Source organism: Schistocerca serialis, chromosome 7, assembly GCF_023864345.2.
Source record: "Schistocerca serialis cubense isolate TAMUIC-IGC-003099 chromosome 7, iqSchSeri2.2, whole genome shotgun sequence".
Lineage (NCBI taxonomy): Eukaryota > Metazoa > Arthropoda > Insecta > Orthoptera > Acrididae > Schistocerca > Schistocerca serialis.
Window position 1 is genome coordinate 312355800 of NC_064644.1, and position 24264 is coordinate 312380063.

Genomic DNA, 24264 nt, shown 5'->3' on the forward strand with positions numbered 1-24264 from the left:
GCATAGAGGTACATCGACGATATTCTACTCCCCGTTTTGTTGCCCTTCATGGCAAGCCATCCTGCGCTTACATTTCAGCAAATTGATCCCCGCATACATATGGCGAGAGTTTCTGCTGCTTGTCTTCGCGTTTGCCAAATCCTGCCTTGACCAGCAAGCTCGCCAGATCTCTCCCCAATTGAGGACGTGTGTAACGTTATGGAGAGCGACCTACAACCAGCTCGGGATTTTGACAATCTAACGCACCAATTGGACAGAATTTGGCACGATATCTTCAGGAGGACATCTAACAACTTTGTCAATCAATGTGCGAGCTAACATCCCAAAGATGTTCGGGCTCACATGCGGTTCCCCTTCATCGAAATGTCTTGGCTCAAACTCGTCTATGGGTTGAACCACACGTGTCGCATTACACGCCCTAAATTAGACACTTGTGACCCTTTGGTTAAATTGTCTGGCTGGTGGCAAGTTTGCGAAATACGAAGTTTATATAACATATAATAACAGTAATATAACATCGGCAACCAAATTAACGACCCATAAGTGATGTAGGCCACACAGTTGCAATTTGGTTAGAATAATGTTTATTCAGATAGAAAACCAATAGCGAAAGTGGTCGTATTTAGAATTACTATTACACTCTAGCGCATATCCATTTGACACAGTTCGATCATTCACAATTCATCGCGAAACACAATACTCCACCTCGATATATACACAAAGAGGTAAGAGTTCACTCCAGGTGCGCGGCTGCTCACCGCTCAGAGACTAAGTCCCACGATACCACATAACGCGAAATTTTCTAAGTCGTTTTCATTTGCTGGCTACCTAAAGACCGTCCGCACGCTTTCGCGTCTCCACCAGCACTGTACCCTATGGTGTCTCCAGCCGAACTGCCCTTTTTCGCGTCTCCATCCGAACTGTCTTGCTATCTCGACCAGAACTGCCTTCTGCCCGTCTCCGGCCGCGTTTCCCGCGCGCCGAACATCTTCGCTGAACTGACCAGTGCAGTTCCCTATCCTGAAGCCGTACATCTGATTGGCTACAGCTTATTCTACATTATTTTACATTTTAACATATTTAAATAATCAAAGCTTGACCACTTTCGCGTTCTAAATTAAGTAACAATAATATCCATTGTTAAATTCTTTTACAGAAAACCACTACAATTACTTTCTTAACTTCGAAAGCCACGGCCAGTAGCCGTGCACCAATGTGCTTTCTGATAAATAAATAAATATATAAATAAATAACGAAAGTAACTATTATGTGGTAAACTTTACATCAAATATTCTATTACCTAACGATTCAATAAAGTGTCATGCTGTCATCGTTCAATATGTTTTGTGTGGAGGAAATGATGATCTGACGCTTAACTGAAAAAACCGATAATTTAAATTTACTATATCTTTTAAACAAATAAAGTTACAGAGTTGATATTTACAACTTCTGTTTTTTTAGGGATGCGCTTCTATATGAAATGTCGATCGTTAAGATCGACCTAAGCGATCAGATTTTAGCATTCAGTCTTTGTTACAAAACTTGTTAATTACACTTTAACAGTAAATCCTAAACTATTACAGATATGAACAATATTCAAGTTTTATTGGGATTAGCATGAAAATTTATGAAGGATAGTAGATTAAAATTACCGTGGCTTCGTTCTCTGAATTACTACAGAATTAAATAGTTTTCATAAATGTTTCCCTTTATGGTCGATCGCAACAAACGGCTTCTATTGGGTTTCCCTAAGACGTAGGTTCTCGTCTGTCTCACTCGCACACTACAGCTCTTAGACCTCAATAGACAATAGACGTCTATGAGTTTCCCCATCTCGTGGTGAATCTGCGCCCTTTGTGGCACCCGGTCCTGGACGACAGGGTTCGTTTCACAATTCCTGAAGGCTGACTCTTTTGGCCATATGCTTCAATGAGAGCGAAATGCTCGTTGACTCATAAATGCCAAGCAGGATAACCGCCTCTATAAGGGCCAGAAATTGACCAAAACGTTATTGACTTGCTCAGTTTGTGAAGCTCTTCCTCTTGAATAAATCAACCAACTTTTTTGAAATTGTACGCATTTGTTTGTCCGTACATGTACGTCACAATCGCATAATTCCTTGTAGGAGCGTACTTTTTCTTTTTTTTTTTTTTTAGATTATGTTATCCATACAACGCTGTGAAGTCGATTGTGATGTATGTTTATTTTATTAATGGAGCAGGCTCCCCGTATATACTGGTATGTGTAGTGTCGGCTTTAATATTTTTAAACTGTATATTATATTGTTAAAAAATTTTATCAGGCTCTTTCTTTTTCTGCGTGTTTACAGATCTGAAGATGGTTGTTATACACGATTTAAATTAGACATCATGTTTTAATTGTCTAATGTAAATTGCGGTCTAGCCAGTAAAGTTTTTTGTATATTTTTTTTAATTTAATAAATCTGAAGTTATGTAGTCTTATGATCGCATCCAGAGTAACCAATAGTTATGAAATATAGATGGAAACTAGTCACGAAAAGTTTGTTATATTCCAATAATGTTAGACTGAAATTGAAATTAGAAATCTTAAATGTAAGAATTCAGAAAGGTTTAGAAAATCCTGTTGGATATCAATGAAAATAACTAATAAAAAAATTACGGTCTAATGTTCCACGAAGTGGGGCTACAGGGAACAAACGTTCAAAAAATACTTACCCGAGTTTCGTGACATTATTACGGTTCTTCTGCTTGTGAAACTTCGTGTTTGATCACATTAATGGAATTATTACATTATTTCGATGATTTCTATTTTTAAAGTTGATTAGGCGAATAAAATGTGTTTCGAAAGCTACATTTTTTGAGTTGGTTGGAAAAAGGTAACCCAGGTCCAGCATTCGACTGGATGAATGCAAGAACACTCCCCAAACCACCCTCAAATTGACCAGCAGAACTGCCTTTTAACAGACTATGACTGGCTCCAATGCAGTCCTCGTCTCTTCAGTTTCTCACATTATTGTGCAGTCAGGGCAAATGGACTGCCAGTATTCGTAGGTCTATGACGCCATTTACAGCTATGTTGCACCTCATACAGTTTGAGAAGGTCCCACTCCCTGGAAAGAACCTTTTTTAGACCTTGAAATATTGCACTTTTTTCCCTCTCTTGTATCACAGAAAAGGGTATTACCTTTTTTTCGGATCGTTTACTTAGCCTCCAGGGTACACACCTACGGTATACCATGGCCGTATTTTTCAGAGAACATTACAGTAACTCTGCCATGTCAAACCACGACGGGTCTTCTTCGTCCACTGAAAACGCTGAACCACTGTTCTGGTACTACTGTGCAGCCAAGAGAGGAGGTATTCTCAGGGCAACTGGGGAACAGATAACGGGCGCGTATATTGATGCCGTTGTAATCCGCGTGCCAGAATATCTACGAGTTCGACAAAGGCTGGCCGCGCGGTTTGAAGCGTCATGTCACGGGCTGAGCGGCCCCTCCCGTCGGAGGTTCAAGTCCTCCCTCGGGCGTGGGTGTGTGTGTGTGTTGTTCTTAGCATAAACTAATTTAAGTTAGTTTAAGTAGTGTGTAAGTCTAGGGACCGATGACCAAAGCAGTTTGGTCCCTTAGGAATTCACACACATTTGAACATTTTTGATAAAGGCTGTATGAGGAATTGAGAGAGAAAAGATTAAACACACTATTTCGGCAAGGTTCTGTAAAGTTACAAGTCCGTTTTGACAGCGCCGATATTGCTACCGCACCTACGAATGGAAATAATTTGTGGTGGGCAGTGTGACAACCAAAAAAATTCAACGTGCATAGTGACTGCTCAAGTCATAGTATTGCTCTTAGAGCTCAACATTGTTAAACTTGCATAACAGTAGAGTCGCTGATAACACTGAGCAATATGATATTTGATGTATGTAAAATTTTTGCTGTTCCTGAAATACTTTTTGTGCTGATTTTAGATCTGTTATTGGTTTTTTTCTATCACGAACAGTTTCTTTACAAATCAAGTAAAGTCATTTTCATTTGAACCCAAGTTCCACAGAGCGAAATTTTATTACAAATAAGCTGATTCTATTTTAGTGAGGTGCAATAGACGACCACACTTAGTACGCCCATCTGGCGGTGTTGACATGCTGTAGCGTTGTGAGGATATATTTTTTGCTGTGACGCGTACTTTTGCAGTTTCTTAGAAATGAGCTCCCAGAATTGTCTGAATAGCCCAAACGTATTCTGTTGTGTTTCTGCTAGCTACATAATTGCTAAGAAATTAATAATTTCGTAAAAAGTGTCTACTACGCAGCTTTGGTATAAGGCTTGGTGACAAAGACAAAAGTTCAGCACGCACTAGGTATGCCGTGCATGTTCTGAGGCACTGAGACTATAAAAAAAATTGGAAAAAATAGGAAGAAGAATGCAATGTCTATTGCAATTCCCATGATTTGCAGGGAGCCACAAAATCATGTATATTAGTGCTATTTTTGTATGGCTAATATTGAAGATCATAACGCAAAAAGTAAGAAAGTACAAAATATACTAACATTTCTTCGGCCTTGCGACCAGATACGCTTAACGAATCTCTCGCTGTTACAATTTGACCAATCATTCTTGAATATTTGTAACGGGAGAGCAGCTCAGAAAATAAAAGCGATGATGGTGATGATTACAAGCCGGAAGAAGAGTCTGCACCAGAATTATTAAGTCAAAACGAAATTAATGATATGTGGCAAAAGACGCTGCCCAACAGCTTGGATCAAGATTGAAAGCAAAACATCTTCTACTAGACAAAGTACCATTCTTTTGGTACAGGAAAGGAAAAAGGATTTGGTAAAATTTTTAGGGAAGAAATCCGTATCATTTTTCGTCACGATGTTGAGGGTTTATCGCATTTATTTAAAGTCACTTATGCTCCAAGTCAGTGAAGGTTGTTTATAGACTCGTCAAAATGTAGCCTAAAAAGTGTACTTTTACATAACGGAAATTTGTTTCCCTCATTACCTGTCTCGCCCCGTGTCAGAAAGAACTCAATACAGTGAAATCAGCAAAGTGAAACTAAATTGTTATGCGTGTGTTGTGTTTTTGTAATAATTAGTAGCATTTGAAGTGAACATTTACTATAGTCTACCCCAATGCAATATGTAGCGATTCTCTAGAACGTTACAAAATTATTTATTTTTAATACAATTTAAAAAATTCCCTGTCAGAAAAAAGAGATTTCGAATAAAACGTCAGAGGTGATTCGTACAAAAATCTGACGTGATAAAAAAAAAAACAAATTTGATTCGAAATCAGAAAGAAAAATACTTAAAATATCATCTTATACGCATTAAATATCACTCCAAAAGTTTTAAAATGTGGCATAGTGTAATTATTGCTAGAAATGAGTGAGAATTCTGCATCGAGTAAATTGCCTGTACCCAGATTCCAGCAGAGGGCGAATGTCCCACCGTGCCCTCCCTCCCCCACCCCCACCCTTTCGCTTGCGGACATACATACCGATGACGGTCAAAATAATTGAAAGCCCTTCCTGTAGAACAGATAGTTTTACAGTGTTGGTACTAGCGAACAGTCGTTTGAACACATTTCTGCTATCGCAATCGTTTCCTATATAGCAAGCTCCGATCATACGGGTTAATGCGGACCTGAAACAGCATGGATAACGAAAAATACGGATAATCCAAAATTAGCAGCAGCTTGAGTTCGAGAGGCTAAAGTTAATGTGGGGCCCTTCCAGCCCAACTTAACCAGCGTTGTAAATCCGCTGCGGAAGAAAACTGTTCTGTCTGATGTACCGGTAACTGAAGAATCCATCGCGAAAAGCATCAGTTGCGTCTCTGTTAAAACTAAGTTTCTCGCACTTAACTGCAGTGTCTCGAATTCTGTAGCGATGTTTTTAAATTGAATCAGCCATCTTGATAAAGCGTTGAATTTTCCCTCAGTCTTAATGGTTTTCATGAAACTCCTCTGCTTTCTCTATTAACTCTGGCCAACTCTTGCAGGATGAACTAGGATCAGAATACCAGGTCACCAATTTTTTTAAACCTAGTGCTGGTCTGGAGCAGGTGACAGAGGATTTAGGATCACTTTGCAAAGATTTCACTAAGGAAGACACCGTGGTTATAGTGGGTGGGGCAGGTAACGGTATTGACAGAGATCCTGGGTACAGCATAGAGTGTGACCTGGCGAAGATTGCATCAGCATCGAGGCATACCAGTGTTGAGTTTGTATCTGTTCTTGGGCGCCATGACCGACCTCATTTGAACTCTTCTGTCAAGAGAGTTAATTTGGAGCTGGAACGGCTGCTCATGTCGGGTGCGGGGTCACACATTGGTGTGGTTCATGTTGATTCTGTCAGTAGGTGGGATTATATTAGGCATGGCCTTCACCTCAACAGGAAGGGGAAGGGTAAATTGGCTGGGGAAATAGCAGGAAAGTTAAAGGGGGGAGGCACTGTCATGAGTGGTAAAATACCAGTGGTTATAGGATTCAGAAAAGACCCTTTTTTAGGGTAGGGAGGACAGAAAGAAAACAAATTTTAAGAGAGGTTAGAACTGAGACAAACCTTCAGTTTGAGAAAGAAATCAAAAAACATAATTCCAGCTTATTACATCAACATAAACAGCCATTGGTTAAGAATTTTCAACTGTCAGCAGATATTTTAACTCCATCCAATTTTAAGTCAGTCAATGTGAAATGTCAGCTATCTTTATTGCATCAAAATATTCGAGGACTAAGAAATAAAATTAATGAATTAACTATCTGCATAGATGAATTAGAGTCTTCAAACCCAGCTGACATAATCTGCCTCTCTGAACATCATGTGACCACTGGTATAGAACTTTTAAGTGTTACAGGGTTTAGGTTAGCATCTCACTATTGTAGATCAGAAATGGAGAAAGGAGGAGTTGCCACATTCATCAGGAACTGTCATAAATTTAAGAACATAGACATTCATAAATTTTGCCTAGAACAGCATATGGAAGCATGTGCAACAGAATTAGAATTTCACAAAAAATCTTTCATAATATTAAGTGTATATCGAGCACCTGCAGGTAACTTTAATCTGTTTGTAAACCACCTTGAAGCTGTACTGGCCCATTTAACAACCAAAAACAAAGAAATAGTGGTTGCTGGTGATTTCAATGTAGATTTCCTTAAAGACTCTCCCAATAAGAACCTATTTGAGTTAGTAACACTATCATTCAACTTAATTCCCACAGTAAAGTTCCCCACTAGGATAACCACTTGCTCACAAACAGCCATTGATAATATCTTTATAGAAAAGTCAAATGAACAAAATTATATTACAAAACCAATAGTCAATGGCCTCTCAGACCATGACATGCAGTTCCTTCTGTTAAATGTTAATACTGAACAAGATATAAAATCTGTTAAATCTGAGCTCAAGAGGGTAATCAGTAAGCCAAAAATTGATTATTTTAGGACACTCCTCAGAGACATTCACTGGACTGATGTTTACAGTGCTCATGGCATGAATGAAAAATATAACATTTTTGCTAATAAAGTGCTTACCTTATTTGAACACTGCTTTCCCCCAAAACTTACCAAGGTTAGAGCAAAGTCTACAAAGAAGCCATGGATTACTCGAGGAATAGGGGTATCTTGTAAAACAAAAAGAAAACTGTATCTGTCAATCCGAAACATTTCCAATGTTGATGCTATAGCACATTATAAGAAATACTGCAAAATATTAAAGACTGTAATACGTATGTCAAAGCAAATATATTACAAGGAAAAGATAGTCATATCAGATAACAAAATAAAGACAATATGGGATATAGTGAAGGAGGAGACCGGTAGAACCAGACATGAAGAGGAACAAATAGCATTAAGAGTAAATGATGCATTGGTGACAGATGTGTATAGTGTTGCAGAACTTTTTAACAAACATTTTATAACTGTTACTGAAAAGATGGGGTTGTCAGGTTCGGTAGATGCTGCTATGGATTACCTTAGACCAGACATTTCAAGTAACTTCCATAATATGAATTTGACCCTCACTACCCCAACAGAAATAATGTCCATCATAAAATCTTTAAAATCAAAAACATCTAGTGGGTATGATGAAATATCAACAAAGTTAATTAAAGAATGTGATTCTGAGCTAAGTAACATATTAAGCTATCTGTGTAACCAGTCGTTTATCAGTGGAATATTTCCCGAATGGCTGAAATATGCTGAAGTTAAGCCACTGTTTAAGAAGGGAGATAAAGAAATAGCATCAAATTTCCGTCCAATTTCACTGTTGCCAGCATTCTCAAAAATTTTCGAAAAAGTAATGTACAGTCGTCTTTATAACCATCTTATCTCAAATAACATACTGTCAAAGTCACAGTTTGGATTTCTAAAAGGTTCTGATATTGAGAAGGCTCTCTACACTTACAGTGAAAATGTACTTAATTCATTAGACAAAAAATTGCAGGCAACTGGTATATTTTGTGATCTGTCAAAGGCATTTGACTGTGTAAATCACAATATCCTTTTAAGTAAACTAGAATATTATAGTGTAACAGGAAATGCTGCAAAATGGTTCAAATCTTATATCTCTGGCAGGAAACAAAGGGTGTTATTAGGAAAGAGACATGTATCAAGCTATCAGGCATCATCCAACTGGGAACTAATTACATATGGGGTCCCACAAGGTTCCATTTTGGGGCCCTTACTTTTTCTTGTGTATATCAATGACCTTTCATCAGTAACATTACCAGATGCCAAGTTTGTTTTGTTTGCTGATGATACAAACATTGCAATAAATAGCAAATCAAGTGTAGTCTTAGAAAGATCAGCCAATAAAATATTTGTAGACATTAATCACTGGTTCCTAGCCAATTCTTTGTCACTAAACTTTGAAAAAACACACTACATGCAGTTCAGAACTTGTAAGGGGTGTCCCAAGAGTATATGTCTAACATATGATGACAAGAAGATAGAAGAAGTGGACGGTGTTAAATTCTTGGGATTACAGCTTGATAATAAATTCAACTGGGAGGAGCACACCACAGAAATGCTGAAGCGTCTTAACAAATCTCCGTTTGCAATGCGAATTTTGTCAGACATAGGGGATATAAAAATGAAAAAGCTGGCATACTATGCTTACTTTCATTCCATAATGTCATATGGGATTATTTTCTGGGGTAATTCATCAAGCCAAGCTAAAGTTTTCCGGGCACAAAAACGTGCAGTAAGAATTATATGTGGTGTGAACTCAAGAACATCCTGCAGAAGCCTGTTTAGGGAACTAGGGATACTAACTACAGCTTCCCAATATATGTATTCCTTAATGAAATTTGTCATTAAAAATATATCACTTTTTCAAACCAATAGCTCAATTCATGGAATCAATACTAGAAATAAGAATAATCTTCACAAGGATTTAAAGTCACTTAGTCTTGTACAAAAAGGTGTGCATTATTCAGGAACACACATTTTCAATAACTTGCCAGCAGCCATAAAAAGCTTAACAACCAATGAAATTCAGTTTAAGAGAAGCCTAAGGGATTTATTGGTGGCCAACTCCTTCTACTCCATTGATGAATTTCTGAGGAAAACCAACTGATTTGTATATAAGTACAACATATCTTCTGCACAATTTCAGTGCAGTAATGTGTTCACTGAAAATTTGTGTGTGTGTGTGTGTGTGTGTGTGTGTGTGTGTGTGTGTGTGTGTGTGTGTGTGTGTAAGTATAATCTAACTTCTGCACCATTTCAGTGCAGTAATGTGTTCATTGTAAATAAGTTTTACAGTAGTTGTATTACATGTTTCTTACCTTATAAATAAATAAAAAACTTTTTTATTTTAAATTCAGTGCAATAGTATTTGTAAAATGACTCTTAGTGTTCATTAAAAAATGACGATCATTCCACTTGGGACCTGTGGAATGGTACATTAGCTTATTTGTTTTAGTTTAAATATTTGTCATGTATTGTTGTTTTTCTGACATGTTCCACATCCTGGAGGACCTCCTCACTACGGATCAATTGGAATGAAAGTAAATCTAATCTAATCAGCGGACCTGATACAGAAACTTCTGGCCCCATCTGCTGGAACAAAAAAGTAGTGCTCCATATAGCTTCGCGTACAATGAAGTTTTCTAGCACTTAACGCTGTGTAGGTCCAGATTGCCTGCCAGCTTTAATTGCAAATGTAACTGTGAAGGGAATCATCTCAGAAGAAAACCTGAATAATTCTCTAAACGAGACTCAAACTCGCGACCTTTGACTCTCGCGGGCACTGGCGGAAATAAGCACTGTGGAGGGGTCGTGAGTCGTGCTTGAGTAGATCAGTTGGTAGAGCACTTGCTGGTGAAAGGCAAAGATCCCGAGTTCGAGTTTCGGTACGGCATATAGTTTTAAGTTTCATATCAGCGCACACTCCGCTTCAGAGCGAAACTTTCATTCGTGAATAATTCTCCCTTGCCGTCGGATTCAAGTGATCAGGAAACCTATATCTTCTAGGGAAAGTGCTAGGTAAACATACAATCAGGAAATCGTCTGCGAACGACTTAAAAGAATACAGTCCCCACATTTACCTGAAGATCTACATTGATATCGGTGTCTATACTCTGAAAACCGATGTGAAGTGCGTGACAGAGGGTACGTCCCATTGTACTACGTAGTTGTTAATCTCCCGTTCCATTCACATGCGCAGCGCTAGAAAGGTGGATGTTTAAGTGTCTCTGTGCTCGCTGTGATCAATTTCATTTGGTCTTCGCGATCCCTTTGGGAGCGATACGTCGGGCGTTATAATCTACACACATCAAAAAAAGTTTCGCATCACCCGTTCCCAGAACTCCTGAAGATAGACGTTGACTGTGGATACAGACACAGTCCCTTTGACTGTTCAGAGATGTCACTAAACCCGTCCAAAGATGTAAACAACCATGCATGAGCAGCACCTATTAGACGGAGGGGGTCTGACAGCCGATCAGTTCCTTCCACCAGGAAGGAGGTACACGGCATGTTTTGTCTGTAGTTCAACCATGCCTAGACGGTCAATACCGCGGTTCAATCGCGTCCGCATTGTTACTTTCTGCCAGGAAGTGCTCTCAACAAGGGAAGCTGTCCAGGCGTCTCCGAGTGAACCAAAGCGATGTTGTTCGGACATGGAGGAGATACAGAGGAACTGTCGACGACATGCGTCGCTCAGGCTGCCCGAGGGCTACTACTGCAGTGGATGACCGCTACCTACGGATTATGGCTCGGAGGAACCCTGACAACAACGCCACCATGTTGAATAATGCTTTTCGTGCAGCCACAGGACGTCGTGTTACGACTGAAACCGAGCGCAATAGGCTGTATGGTGCGCAACTTCACTACCGACGTCCATCTTCGCAACCACTGCACCACGCAGCGCGGTACAGATGGGCCCAACGACATGCCGAATGGACCGCTCAGGATTGGCATCAGGTTCTCTTCACCGATGAGTGTCGCATATGCTTTCAACCAGACATCGTCGGAGACGTGTTTGGAGGCAACCCGATCAGGCTGAACGCCTTAGACACACTGTCCAGTGTGTGCAGCAATGGTGGTTCTCTGCTGTTTTGGGGTGACATTAAGATGGACCGACATACGCCTTGGTGGTCATGGAAGGCTCCGTAACGGCTGTACGATACGTGAATGCCATCCTCCTATAGATAGTGCAACCATATCGGCAGCATATTGAAGAGGCATTCGTCTTCATGGACGACAATCCGCGCCCCCGTCGTGCACATCTTTGTGAATACTTCCTTCAGGATAACTGCATAGCTCGACTAGAGTGGCCAGCATGTTCTTCAGACATGAACCCTATCGAACATGCGTGGGATAGATTGAAAAGGGCAGTTTATGGACGATTTGACCCACCAACCACTCTGAGGGATCTACGCCGAATCGCCGTTGAGGAGTGGGACAATCTGGACCAACAGTGCCTTGATGAACTTGTGGATAGTATGCCACAACGAATACAGGCATGCATCAGTGCAAGAGGGCTTGCTACTGGGTATTAGAGGTATCGGTGTATACAGCAGTCAGGACCAGCATCTCTCAAGGTCTCGCTGTATGGTGGTACAACATGTGTGGTTTTCATGAGCAGTAAAACGGGCGGAAATGATGTTTATGTTGATCTCTATTCCAGTTTTCTGTACAGGTTCCGGAACTCTCGAAACCGAGGTGATGCAAAACTTTTTTTGATGTGTGTATTTCTAGATCCATCAGTTTACGTTGGTTCTATAAACTTTCAAGATAGATTTTCACGAGATGGTCTTCAAGCTTCCGTCAGTTCAGTTCTTTCCGCGTATTTGTGACATTCTCCCAGTAGTCAAACTAACCCGTCGCCATTCGTGCTGCCTTCCTTTCTATCGTTCAATATCCCCTGTTAGACCTATTTGATACGGGACCCACATAATTGAGCGTTCCAAAATGGCTCGCACGAATATTTTGTATGCAGTCTTCTTTGTAGACGAATTGTTTTTCCCTAGTATTCTACCAATGGACCGTAATCTGCCCCCTGTTCTACCTACAACTGAGCCTGTCTGATCATTCTATTTCATATCCCGACAAATTTTTACACCTTGGTATTTGTATGAATTGACCGGTTTCATCTGTGACTTGTTGATGTTATAGTCATAGGATATTACGTTTTTTCGTTTTTTAAGTGCAGAATTTTACATTTCTGAAAATTTAAAGCAAGTTGCCAACCTCCGTATCAGTAAAATCTTATAAAGATCAGACTGAACATTTGCGCAGTTTCTTTCAGGCAATACCTTTTTATAGATAAATGCATCATCTGAAAAGAGTGTGAGGTTCTCATTGATACTGTCTGCAAACTCACTAACATAAACACGAACAGCAAGTGTCCCAATACACTTCCCTGGGGCACTACCGAAATTACCGTGCGATCTATCGATGACTCTCCAAGATATCTTGCTGCGTCCTCCTTACAAAAAAATCCTCAAACCAGACCCAAATTTCGTATGACCCCCCCCCCCCCCCCAATATGATTGTGCTTTTTATAATAAGCATAGCAGTGGTACCGATTCAAAGGCTTTTCGCAAATCGAGATACACTATATGCTTTACTGCGTTGATCCATAGCTATCAGTATATGATCGATGTTTTCGCAATCCTTGATGGCTGGCATGAAGGAGATCATTCTTTTCGAGATACCTCATTACGTTTGAGCTCAGAATATGTTCTAAGATTTTATAACAAATGGATGTCAAAGGGCACTGATCTGTAGTTTTGTGGATCACTTTTGCTCCTCTTCTTGTATACGGGTGTGACCTGTGCTTCCTTGCAACTAGTGGGCACGGTCTTTTGTTCGACGAATGTACGGTGAATTATAAATGAAACAAGGGCTAATTCCCTATGGAGTCTGCTAGAGTTCCATTGGGTGGTGGACCTTTGTTGAATTTTTACTATTTCAACTTTCTCCACGTGACTGACACTCATTGGTACGAGGACATTTGAAAATCTAGTGGGGAACATTTGCAATAGACGCCACAGTTTTCGTGTTATTCAAGAAAAATATAAAAAAAATCACCTTAAACGCCCCCCCACCCCCCACCCACCCACCTATACGCTTACACACACCGGAGGGGAATTTTTAGTATGTTGTTCAGGACATTCCCAGCTACTGCCGTTCAAATATTTACGACTATACTATTCTCCCCTAACTTTTCGTCATCGACTGGACTAATATATATGGGGGAAACAATTTGGCTAATGCTTTAAACACCTTGCTATCGTAGTTAAAACCGACTTCGAAACAGACAACTAAACTGCACATTTTCACAGCACAGCATTTTCTTTCTGCAGTCGGTTTTAACAGAAAACCTGTACATTATTTTTTAAATATATAGCCTTTGTCAGCCAGAATGTTTATTAGAGTATCGTGTAAAAAACTGGCTAGTTTCTAAGTTCTATAGCAAGCAATGTATATAGACCAGATGTTGATTTTGTTTACGGCATCGATAAATACAACCACAAAAGGTGAACGATATAGATTTTCTTTACAGTGTTGGCGACAACAACAACAACAAAACATGAATGTGCTGCTTTAAATGTAATTTAACTAACCTTACTCGACATCGGTATCTTCATCATAGAAAATTCCACGTGCAGTGTCGCCTCGCAAGGAAGATTTTTACCACACATGCACAAATTGTGGAAGTACAGGTACTGAAAAATGTATAGTTCGTCTCGATCATCTCGTCGGCCTTCTCTTTTGACAGACGAATTCAAGGATTTCGACGAACACTCCGTGATCTGTGTGTGAACCGATAGAGCTTCAGAAGACATGTATTCCACTGGATGGTTCAAAAATTCGTGTTCAAACCCTTCTTTCTTCAAACTATTGTACGACTCCCAGGCGTCGGTAATATCCTTGGTTCCAGGCAAGATAAAGTGCTTAATAATAAGTATTAAATTTCGTTTATCTCTCGAATCCACTTAAACTATGAAACACTTCCGACACTCACCATCCATACATCCAAACGATATTTGCACAGTTTCGTTCTTCATAAGTCGACCCTTACAGTATGTTCTAGTTCTGATTCGAGATTCATCTATTTCTGCGACCTTGTTTATATAAGTAGCCATTAGTCGCAATTATATAACATATCCCACGACAAAAACATGAGCCGGCCGGTGTGACCGAGCGGTTCTAGGCGCTTCAGCCTGGAACCGCACGACCGCTACGGTCGCAGGTTCGAATCCTGTCTCGGGCATGGATGTGTGTGATGTCCTTGGGTTATTTAGGTTTAAGTAGTTCTAAGTTCTAGGGGACTGATGACCTCAGATGTTAAGTCCCATAGTGCTCAGAGCCATTTGAGCCAACAAAAACAATAGCAATAGCAAACAGCTAAAAAAAATGGCTCTGAACACTATGGGACTTAACATCTGAGGTCATCAGTCCCCTAGAACTACTGAAACCTAACTAATCTAAGGACATCACACACACACCCATGGCCGACGCAGGATTCGAACCTGCGACCGTAGCAGCAGCGCGGTTCCGAACTGAAGCGCCTAGAACCGCTTGGCCACCGCGGCCGGCTAGCAGACAGTGTTAGTGAATAATCTAGTTTCTGAAGCAGTGTTTTCCTGTTCATATTCTTTAACCTAGCAAGAAACCAGAATGATACTTTACTATATCGTTATTTACATGAGTCGAGCCACGTGTTTTTCCTTAGTGTAGCTCTTTCGCGACATTTCTTATAATATCACTGAAATGGGAAGTCGACGTCGCTTGTATTTGCACCGAGTTAGACACACACTACAATCCAAGCAGTTCTTAATGTCATCAGCCGGCAGCAGATGGTATTCCCAACAGAACTTAAATAATTTTGAACAGTGTTTAGTCTTGGAATTACTCCATGTAAGAGAAATACAAGTTGCAACCGCTAAGCGGCTAGCATGTGTACATAAATCGATATCTGCCACCTTGACAGTTGCACGTTCAATATATATCATCGTGTTAATTATCGCAGTCTGACATAATTGTCGCGAATCTCGCCTCATTTTTATTACACACTGCAACTGCAGCTCGCCAAGTGGCCAGAAAGTTTGGCGAGCCCTTAAGAGAGCGTTAGCGAATTGTAATCGTTTATATTGATATATAGACTCGTTTTTACAAACGGGAGCATCTGCAGTGCAATAATTTGCAGCAACAAGAAGAAAAAGGTACCAAATTTGTCACTTTTTAGGTTTACTAATGATCCTAGGAGGTGTGAGCCGCTACATTACAAAAGTTTATTTACGATTTCTTCACTACACTTCCAGTCAAATCAGTGAACGTGGAACATGGGAAACGTGTAAGGAATGCAATACCTACATTATTGATCGTAGCAGATAAGCTACCACAACTGTAGCTGCAGGAAAAACCACGCAGACGTGATAATAAATGAACAAAAGCAATAGATCAGACTAAGAACAGCCGACCAGTTGCAAAGGATAAAGTAATCTTTACCTAGGTTTCAATAATAAATCTATCTTCTTCAGAAGACGGCAGTATTATAACAACATGAAGTGATATGTCCTTATCGTTTAGGCAAACATCTGCATAGTTACATTAATCATATAAAATATAGCCCTGACAACAGGGTTTGTCAAACAAATTTTATTTGTTTGACAAACCCTGTTGTCAGGGCTATATTTTATATGATTAATGTAACTATGCAGATGTTTGCCTAAACGATAAGGACATATCACTTCATGTTGTTATAATACTGCCGTCTTCTGAAGAAGATAGATTTATATCTATTGAAACCTAGGTAAAGATTACTTTATCCTTTGCAACTGGTCGGCTGTTCTTGGTCTGATTTACGTGGAACCATTGCTGTAGCGCAGCTATGTTTAAAGTACTGAAAAGCAATAGAACTGCTTCCAAACACAGAATAAACCAATTCCACAACTGTTACTGCATTTGAGCCACAAACGGCAAGAATATTCAACACATTCGCTTTTGAAACAAAAGTAATTAGTTACATTTTCAAAATATTTATGTGTTAGGGAGTCGGGTGAAGTGTGAAACTGTGCAAAACATTAGGCTCCCTACAAAGTAGTTACACGTCAAGGAAAACGCTTGTCATTATCAAAACAGACAACAAAAGAAATATATTCTTCCCACCCATAAAATATATGTTTATATTTTCTTGTTTTCCGTTGAGTATTCGAAAGTATTTCTTCATGGTTAAGTAGTAGCGTATTTCGCTGAATCATGGAGATTCGGCTGTTTTTACATGTATTTCATGATCATTCATGTCTCTCTATAACTTACTAATGCAGAGTACGCAAAAATTGTAATAACTATTTCGCTAATTAATTAGAAAAATAATTATAAATAAATTATGATTTTACGGCTGCTTTCTCACCTTTTAGGGCCCTACCGTTGCACCAACTGTCAGACGGTGACAATTTTCACAGCAGTAAGTGTCGCGGCTGTATGTGATAGACTATGGTAATTACTATGGCTGTATTTGAAGACGACTCGATCTATTCGAACAATATACGTCACAGTTCGGGAAAACTCGGGTTCTGTTCGATCTTTTGACCGGCCTGTGATCTAGTGACTTTTATTGGTACTATCCACTGAGGTAAAAAAAGACGGGAGGTGGCATTACAGACTTACGCTGTACGTTGTTTTGAAGCCAGAATGAGCACCATTTTAAGTAACCCAAAACATTAGCAGTCTCCTGTTTTCGAGTGCTTCTTGTTAATTATGAAGAACAATGAAGCTGTTTTTGTCGGTTTGCTAAAGAAATTTGGCTTTTATTAATCTTTTCCGCTTAGGCAGTAAATTTATTTGAAGTGAAGTGTTTAATTCCACACTATTGGACAGCTTCAACTGTTCGCCATTTCAAGTGCACGTTTTCATCTTCTAGCGCGTAGGGCATAATAAAGAACCAAATTAAGATAGTACAGTACTGGTACTCCGCCGGCAGGTGTGGCCGAGCGGTTCTAGGCGCTTCAGTCTGGAACCGCACGACCGCTACGGTCGCAGGTTCGAATCCTGCCTCGGGCATGGATGTGTGTGATGTTCTTAGGTTAGTTAGGTTTAAGTAGTTCTAAGTTCTAGGGGACTGATGACCTCAGATGTTAAGTCCCATAGTGCTCAGAGCCATTTGAACCATTTTTGAAGTACTGGTACTCCAAGAAAATTTACATCCCGAAAACCACAATGAAAAGCTTAATATCAGGTCGAGGCCTAATTATTGAGAATCTGGACATGCGAATGTGCACTTTAAGGCGAATTATGAATTGTAGTATGTTCTGGAAATTCGGACGCTCTTGGAGTATCCTCTGATGTCTTGTTTCTTTAATGACATAATGCAAGATCTTTTAATATTTTACAATTACGAACGTACGGGCTTCCTACGTCATCGTAGCTGCGCAAGCGCGGTGACGCCTCTTATCTGGCAACTGCTGAACCGAATCTATTTTTAACAGGTCGCGGGAAAGTGTTGCGAATTGTGGTTTGAAAAGCGTTATTTTCAAAGTAAATTTCCTTTTACGCAAGATGAATTATGTGAGAGAATGTACGATGAATTCTTAAATCACAGAACGTTTGACTCTCGTTTACAAATTAACTCTTTGATGAAGAATTTCGAGCCCAGAAGATCAGAGATTTATGTCGGTATTAAAAATTATACTTGCATATTTGTGTGGTGTATCTTACAATGTAACGCGCGAAAATTATCAATATTTATATGTGAAAGCTTAGCTCTCTTGCAGCTTATTAATCTTCAATACAAATATTATATGCGAAAGCTTTGCTTTTCTAGCAGCAACACTATGTATATTAATTTAAACCATTAACTTTTCCTGCTTGTGTGTTCGGGCTACGTAACTTTGATGTTGCTATCGGCTGACTACATCACGTGTCCTATGCTCTGAATATCCGCTGTCATCCGTTGGCGAGATCACGTGACTTAAGCCATGATAGGTTTACAAAAACCATGACAAAAACGCATCGTAGTGTCGATTTCAATGTTTCAGAAGCATGCGGAGTTTGGTGGAATTCGAATTTATACTTTCGTAATACGAAAGTATCCAGCGTACATGTTGCTTCACATCAAAGATCCTATGCTCTGAATATCCGCTGTCATCCGCTGGCGAGATCACGTGACTTAAGCTATGATAGGTTTACAAAAACGCATCGCAATGTCGATTTCAATGTTTCAGAAGCATGCGTTGTTTGGTGGAATTCGAATTTATACTTTCGTAATACGAAAGTATCCAGCGTACATGTTGCTTCACGTCAAAGATCTTTCCAAAACGTGGTTTTTCCCCCTGAGTTTCGTCTTCTAAAGTGTCGGGAAATTCTAGGCCACTGTATAAAACCATAACCATTCAAAGGATTGATAAGTTTTACAGTTCCGAGGGAAAGTATAATCTCACTTAAAACGGAAAAAGTTTATTTTCACCCGGGAGAAAGTGTATTTTTAATCGGGAGATATGGGAAAAATCCGGAAGTTTTTTTTCTTTGTCCGCTTAGACACCCTGATGTGATGGTTACAGTGTTTGAAGCTATGCTTACATTGTTTGAAGTTCAGCTACAAACCATTTCAGATATTTTACAAAGTAGATAAGCTGATCTACATTTAAATCTACATCTATACTCAGCAAACCACCGTGAGGTGCATGGCAGAGGTTACGTCCCATTGTAACAGTTATTAGGGTTTCTTCCTGTTCCATTCACATATGCAGCATGGGCAGAATGAGTTTTTGAATGCCTCTGTGCATGCAGTAATTATTCTAATCTTCTCTTCACAATCCCTACGTGAACGGTACATAGGGGTGTTGTAATATATTCCTGGAGCAATCTTTTAAAGGTGGTTCTTGAAACTTTGTTAATAGACTTTCTCATGATAATTTATATCCATCTTCAAGAGTCTTCCAATTCAGTTCCTCCAGTATATCTATGTCATTCTCCCATGGATTAAACAAACCTGTGACCATGCATACTGCCCTTCTCTGTATATGTTCAATGCCTGCCGTTGGTCCGGTTGGGTATGACTTTTACAGACTTGAGTAATATTCCAGACCTGGTCGCATGAGTGATCTATAAGCAGTCTCCTTTGTAGATTGACGCCACTTCCTCAGTATTCTACCAAAAAACTGAAACTACCACCTGCTTTACCCACGAGTGAACCTATGTCATCATTCCATTTAATATCTCTACAAAGCATTACACCTAGGTATTTGTATGAGTTGGCTGATTCCAACAGTGACTCATTGATGTTATGGTCATAGGATAGTATTTTTTTCATTTTTTGAAGTGCTAAATCTATGAACATTTAAAGAAAGTTGCCAATCTTAGCGCCAGCCTGAAATCTTATCAATATCTGGCAATATGTATGCAGTTCTTTCAGGTAGTACTTCATTATAGATAAGTGCATCATGTGCAAGAAGTCTGGGGTTACTATTAACATTATCAGCAAGGTCATTAATATACACCATGAACAGCAGGGGTCCCATTACACTTTCCTGCGGCACACCCAAAGTTACTTCTACATCTGATGATGACTCTCCATCCAAGATAACCTGTTGCATTCTCTGTAACGAAAAGTCATCAGTCCAGTCACAATTTCACTTGATGCCCCATATGATTGTACTTTTGACTATAAACATAGGTGTGCTACTGAGTCAAATGCTTTTTGAAAATCAAGAAATACAGCAATGGTGCGCACTGGTGGTTAACAATGAGTCTGAGAGGAACCCTGCTTATGAATCTTGAGCAGACCATATAGGCTGGATGGTCTGGCAGTTTGATGTATATCTCATCTACTAACCGCAGTGACAATTCATGTTAGTTATCTTTAGTATTAAGCCCTACCCTTCCTTGTTGACTGTGAAGCCAACCAAACATTCTTCCTCAAGCAAAAGGTGTACCATTTATTACCAGGTCTTCGTCATTCACCAGCCATGGCTGGACAGATTGCGTGAAAGTTACAATCAAGTGATTTACAATATAATGAATTACAGAATAACATCTAAACTTTATACAGGAAATGTATATAGACTATGTCATGTTCATTGTGTCCATTCGCTTTCTTCACAGTCGAAGAATTCTTGGACCGAGTATAGTGGGCATTGTTTTAAGTCTGCAGCAATTTGTTTCTTGAAGTTGTCGAGCTTCAGGGTCTGCAGTTCAACAGGTAGTTCGTTGAACATCCTCACAGTGGTAACCGGAAAACTGCCTCTTGTTTTGGACACTCAGCAGGTTGGTAGATTTATGTCTTCTTTGCTACGAGTATTATGTTTATGGATGTTATGCCTCTTGCTGTAGGTGTCTAGGTTTTCTCTTATGTGGATGAGGCATAATAATACATTCTCTTCCTGGGAGAGATTCATTAGAAATTGTTCTAGTCTTCTTCTTCTTCCTCTTCTTCTTCTTCTTCTTTTTCTTCTTCTGCTTCCTTCTCCCAGCACCTTCCTGCTGGAGCGGGTTCCGGTTTTTGGTTCAGTGCACTTAATTTTATTTTTTTTTTTTTTTTTTGTCTAATGCTTCCTGTGGATTTACACTTCTTTATCTTCAAGCTGCATTTGTAGTGTGCAGCCAACATAATTTAGGTGTTCCACATTGTCTCTGGCTTTCAACAATGAGACAATAGGCTGAGATGATAACTGAAATGTGTTGTGTCCATACCAACAAAATCTCCATTCTTGCATCATATCATTGATTGCAGCCACAGTAGCTAGTTGACGAATCATTCTACAGTTGATTTGTTAATTGGAGAAACGTCTAACGATTTTCTCAATATCCACATTTCCATGACACATGAGTGCTCAGCTCTTCTAGGTGTGGGCCAACACTTGACACCATAGAATGCACCTGGACTCTCCATTGTATGGTATATCTTTGATTTTTAGGTGTATAGACATCTTCTTATCAACAAAGAACACCTTTGACATCTCTGAATCATGTCCAGGTCACTCTGATTCTTGCTCACACATCCTCATTCACATAGCCATCACTCTGTATTTGAGAACATAGTTATTGGAATGTATCCACCTTGGCAAGAGGAGCTCCATTAATTTGTATAGTTCCAGGAGATGAAACCTTTCTGAGGTACTTAGTCTTTCGGATCTTTAAACAGACGCCAAATCTTTGTAGATGATCATACCATGTTTTGACTTGTGTTTCAAAATCTTCACTGGTGTCTTCCGCAAGTGTCACATTATTTGCATATAGCGTTGTCTGCAATAGATTTTCTGTAAGTTGCACATTAGGGTATCCACAACAGTAACAGAGAGCAGTGTCAGTCAGCTGTGCAGAGCATCACACCTGTCTGGTAGTGTTTTTGTATTGCAGTTTTGCCCAGTGTATATAAGTGTCAGGAACTTGAAGAGTGTGAAGAGCATCCCAAGTCATCTGATGTACTCGATCAAATGCCCTCTTATTCTTAAAAATGGCAATATGTAGTAACCGTATTTCTTGTGGAATTTCTCCATCAGCTGGCACACAGCAAAGCTTGCAACTATCCTGCCACATCCCTTCACAAACCCACATTAATTTATTGACACTTGCATTACTTTCTGAAGCCCGTCATCTATTACACTTATGCTATCTAATATTGACCACTGTCATGCGGTTGGAGTGAAGTTGAATCCTTTAATCAGTACAAAACCACAGCGATCATCCAATTCCTTACTTTCCACCATGCTGTGAGCGTTATCAATCTCCAAAACTACTTGACTGTGAGTTTAAGATACAAAATTGCTACATAGTTTAGCTGTCACCCTACACATAATGGTATGCTACTTGGCTGGCATTTCTGCGTCTACCCATTCTCATACAGACAATGACAAGGATGAAGACAAAAACAGCCTGTTAGCATTAGCATTAGGTTCATTCTTTGCTTGCCATATTTAATGTCTCACAAAGATGTGACTGGCCTTTCCTAAAATTTTATCCACTGCAGAAGGTTGACTAAGGCACTTAACTACAGCAAAGTGAAGAATTACCTCTTTGTCTCAAGACAAGAGGGTTTTAAAAATGGTAAAGAACTCAGCAGTTGTGAATAGCAGTTGCCTGATTCCTCTAACAGCTGCACCCTGCACATTATGTTTTCCTCATAGAGGAAAGTTAGGTTATTTGCCCATAGGAATGTGAGTTCACAGTGTGTCTTCCGTCCAAAAGACTGCAGCTGACCATAGAAGATAGAATATGGCTTTCGTAGAACAAGAATAAGATTACTCAGCAATTTTTTTTTCAGCCATGCCACTCAAACTTCATGATTGTGCAGGAGGCAACAGCAGCAGACACTATTTTTAATGAAGCACTGTTGGTAAATTCTTCATTTGTGTGGCCACCGTGTTATAGTTGCTTTACAATTTTAAATACCTTTAACACTTCTTGTGCAGGCAGGACCTGTGTGCACGTGTTAATGCATGCAGTACATTGGGAGTGGCACACGTCGCCGGCATGTGCCAGCCTGAACGCAGCTGCAGTGTCAACGAGGACAACGGTCTCACTGTCGCACACACCATTGCACATGAGCTCGGACACAAGTAAGCCTTGGCCCACTGTGGCCTGTGGCCAGCAGTAAACTACTATCGCACCCAGGAAGACCTCTCCAGATCAGTAACATCAGGTGCCTGCTGTCCGCAGCTTTGGCATGTACCACGACTCCGAGAGCATGGGCTGTGAACGCGGCGATGGCCACACCATGCACGTGATGACTCCCAGCTTCGAGTCGGATAGCGTCGACGTCTCGTGGTCGGAGTGCAGCCGCAGAGACATCACTGCATTCCTTGAGTAAGTTTCTGGCAATGCAGCACAAAGCATATTCTGCAGAAACCACACTGTTAATAAATTTAAATGGCAGTATCAAGACTTCAGTGAAAACTGAGCCACAGTGTGGGACACAATACAGCATTATGATGACTTGACACTGTCATTCTCTGACCTATGCACATGGTATGTCAGACATGTGATCGCACTGTGTAAATAACAGTGATGAGGTTTCATTATTTACAGTGTCGTATTTGATTTTTTATCTAGATTATGTTCAGGAATAGAAGGGGTATGTAGAACCCTGTGTCATCAAATGTGGTTCATTCCACAAAAACTTTGAGAAGCACTGCAAATGAAATATTGACAACTCATTAATAGTTGTACAAGTTATTCCCAGTGCCTTCTGAACTCATATAAGACACTTGTCCACTCAAGACTTAACATTCACGTTTCATAAAGAAAAACTTCCAAATTAAATAACTATAACTGTAGTCTCCCTTCTGAGTCTACTAGGCTCACACCAGATGATCTTTAATTTACTCAGCAAGGAACTGTGAAGAGAAATATAACCCACAGCTGTTTGTCAGTTATCTACCAAGTTACAGAAAAGAAAAATTATCTGGTTAAGACAAATTATAATCAAAGGCTCCATAAAAATTGAAATAACTACTGTGATTTTTGAAAAAGTGAGTGCCTATAGGGAAAAAGTTTACCATGAGCACCATGCTTCCTAAAATCAAACAAGTCATACTTCCAGACAATTAGTAAGAGAAGTAATTTGTCCTATGAGGTTACAGTTGTTGTTGTTGTGGTCTTCAGTCATGATACTGGTTTGATCCAGCTCTCCATGCTGCTCTATCCTGTGCAAGCTGCTTCATCTCCCAGTATGTACTGCAACCTACATCCTTCTGAATCTGCTTAGTGTATTCAGCTCTTGGTCTCCCTCTACGATTTTTACCCTCCACGCTGCCCTCCAATACTAAATTGGTGATTCCTCGATGCATCAGAACATGTCTTAACAACCTATCCATTCTTCTAGTCAA

General features: G+C 39.8%; 1 protein-coding gene across 1 annotated transcript in view; it reads left to right on the top strand.

Annotated features, from left to right (window-relative positions):
* LOC126413038 (A disintegrin and metalloproteinase with thrombospondin motifs 12-like) overlaps window positions 1–24264 on the top strand; it is a 354477-nt gene that overhangs the window by 191344 nt on the left and 138869 nt on the right. Inside the window, exons 7-8 of the mRNA XM_050082933.1 lie at window positions 22849–22995; window positions 23096–23242. Of these exons, the coding sequence (XP_049938890.1) occupies window positions 22849–22995; window positions 23096–23242 (294 nt within the window). The remainder of the gene's footprint in view (window positions 1–22848; window positions 22996–23095; window positions 23243–24264) is intronic.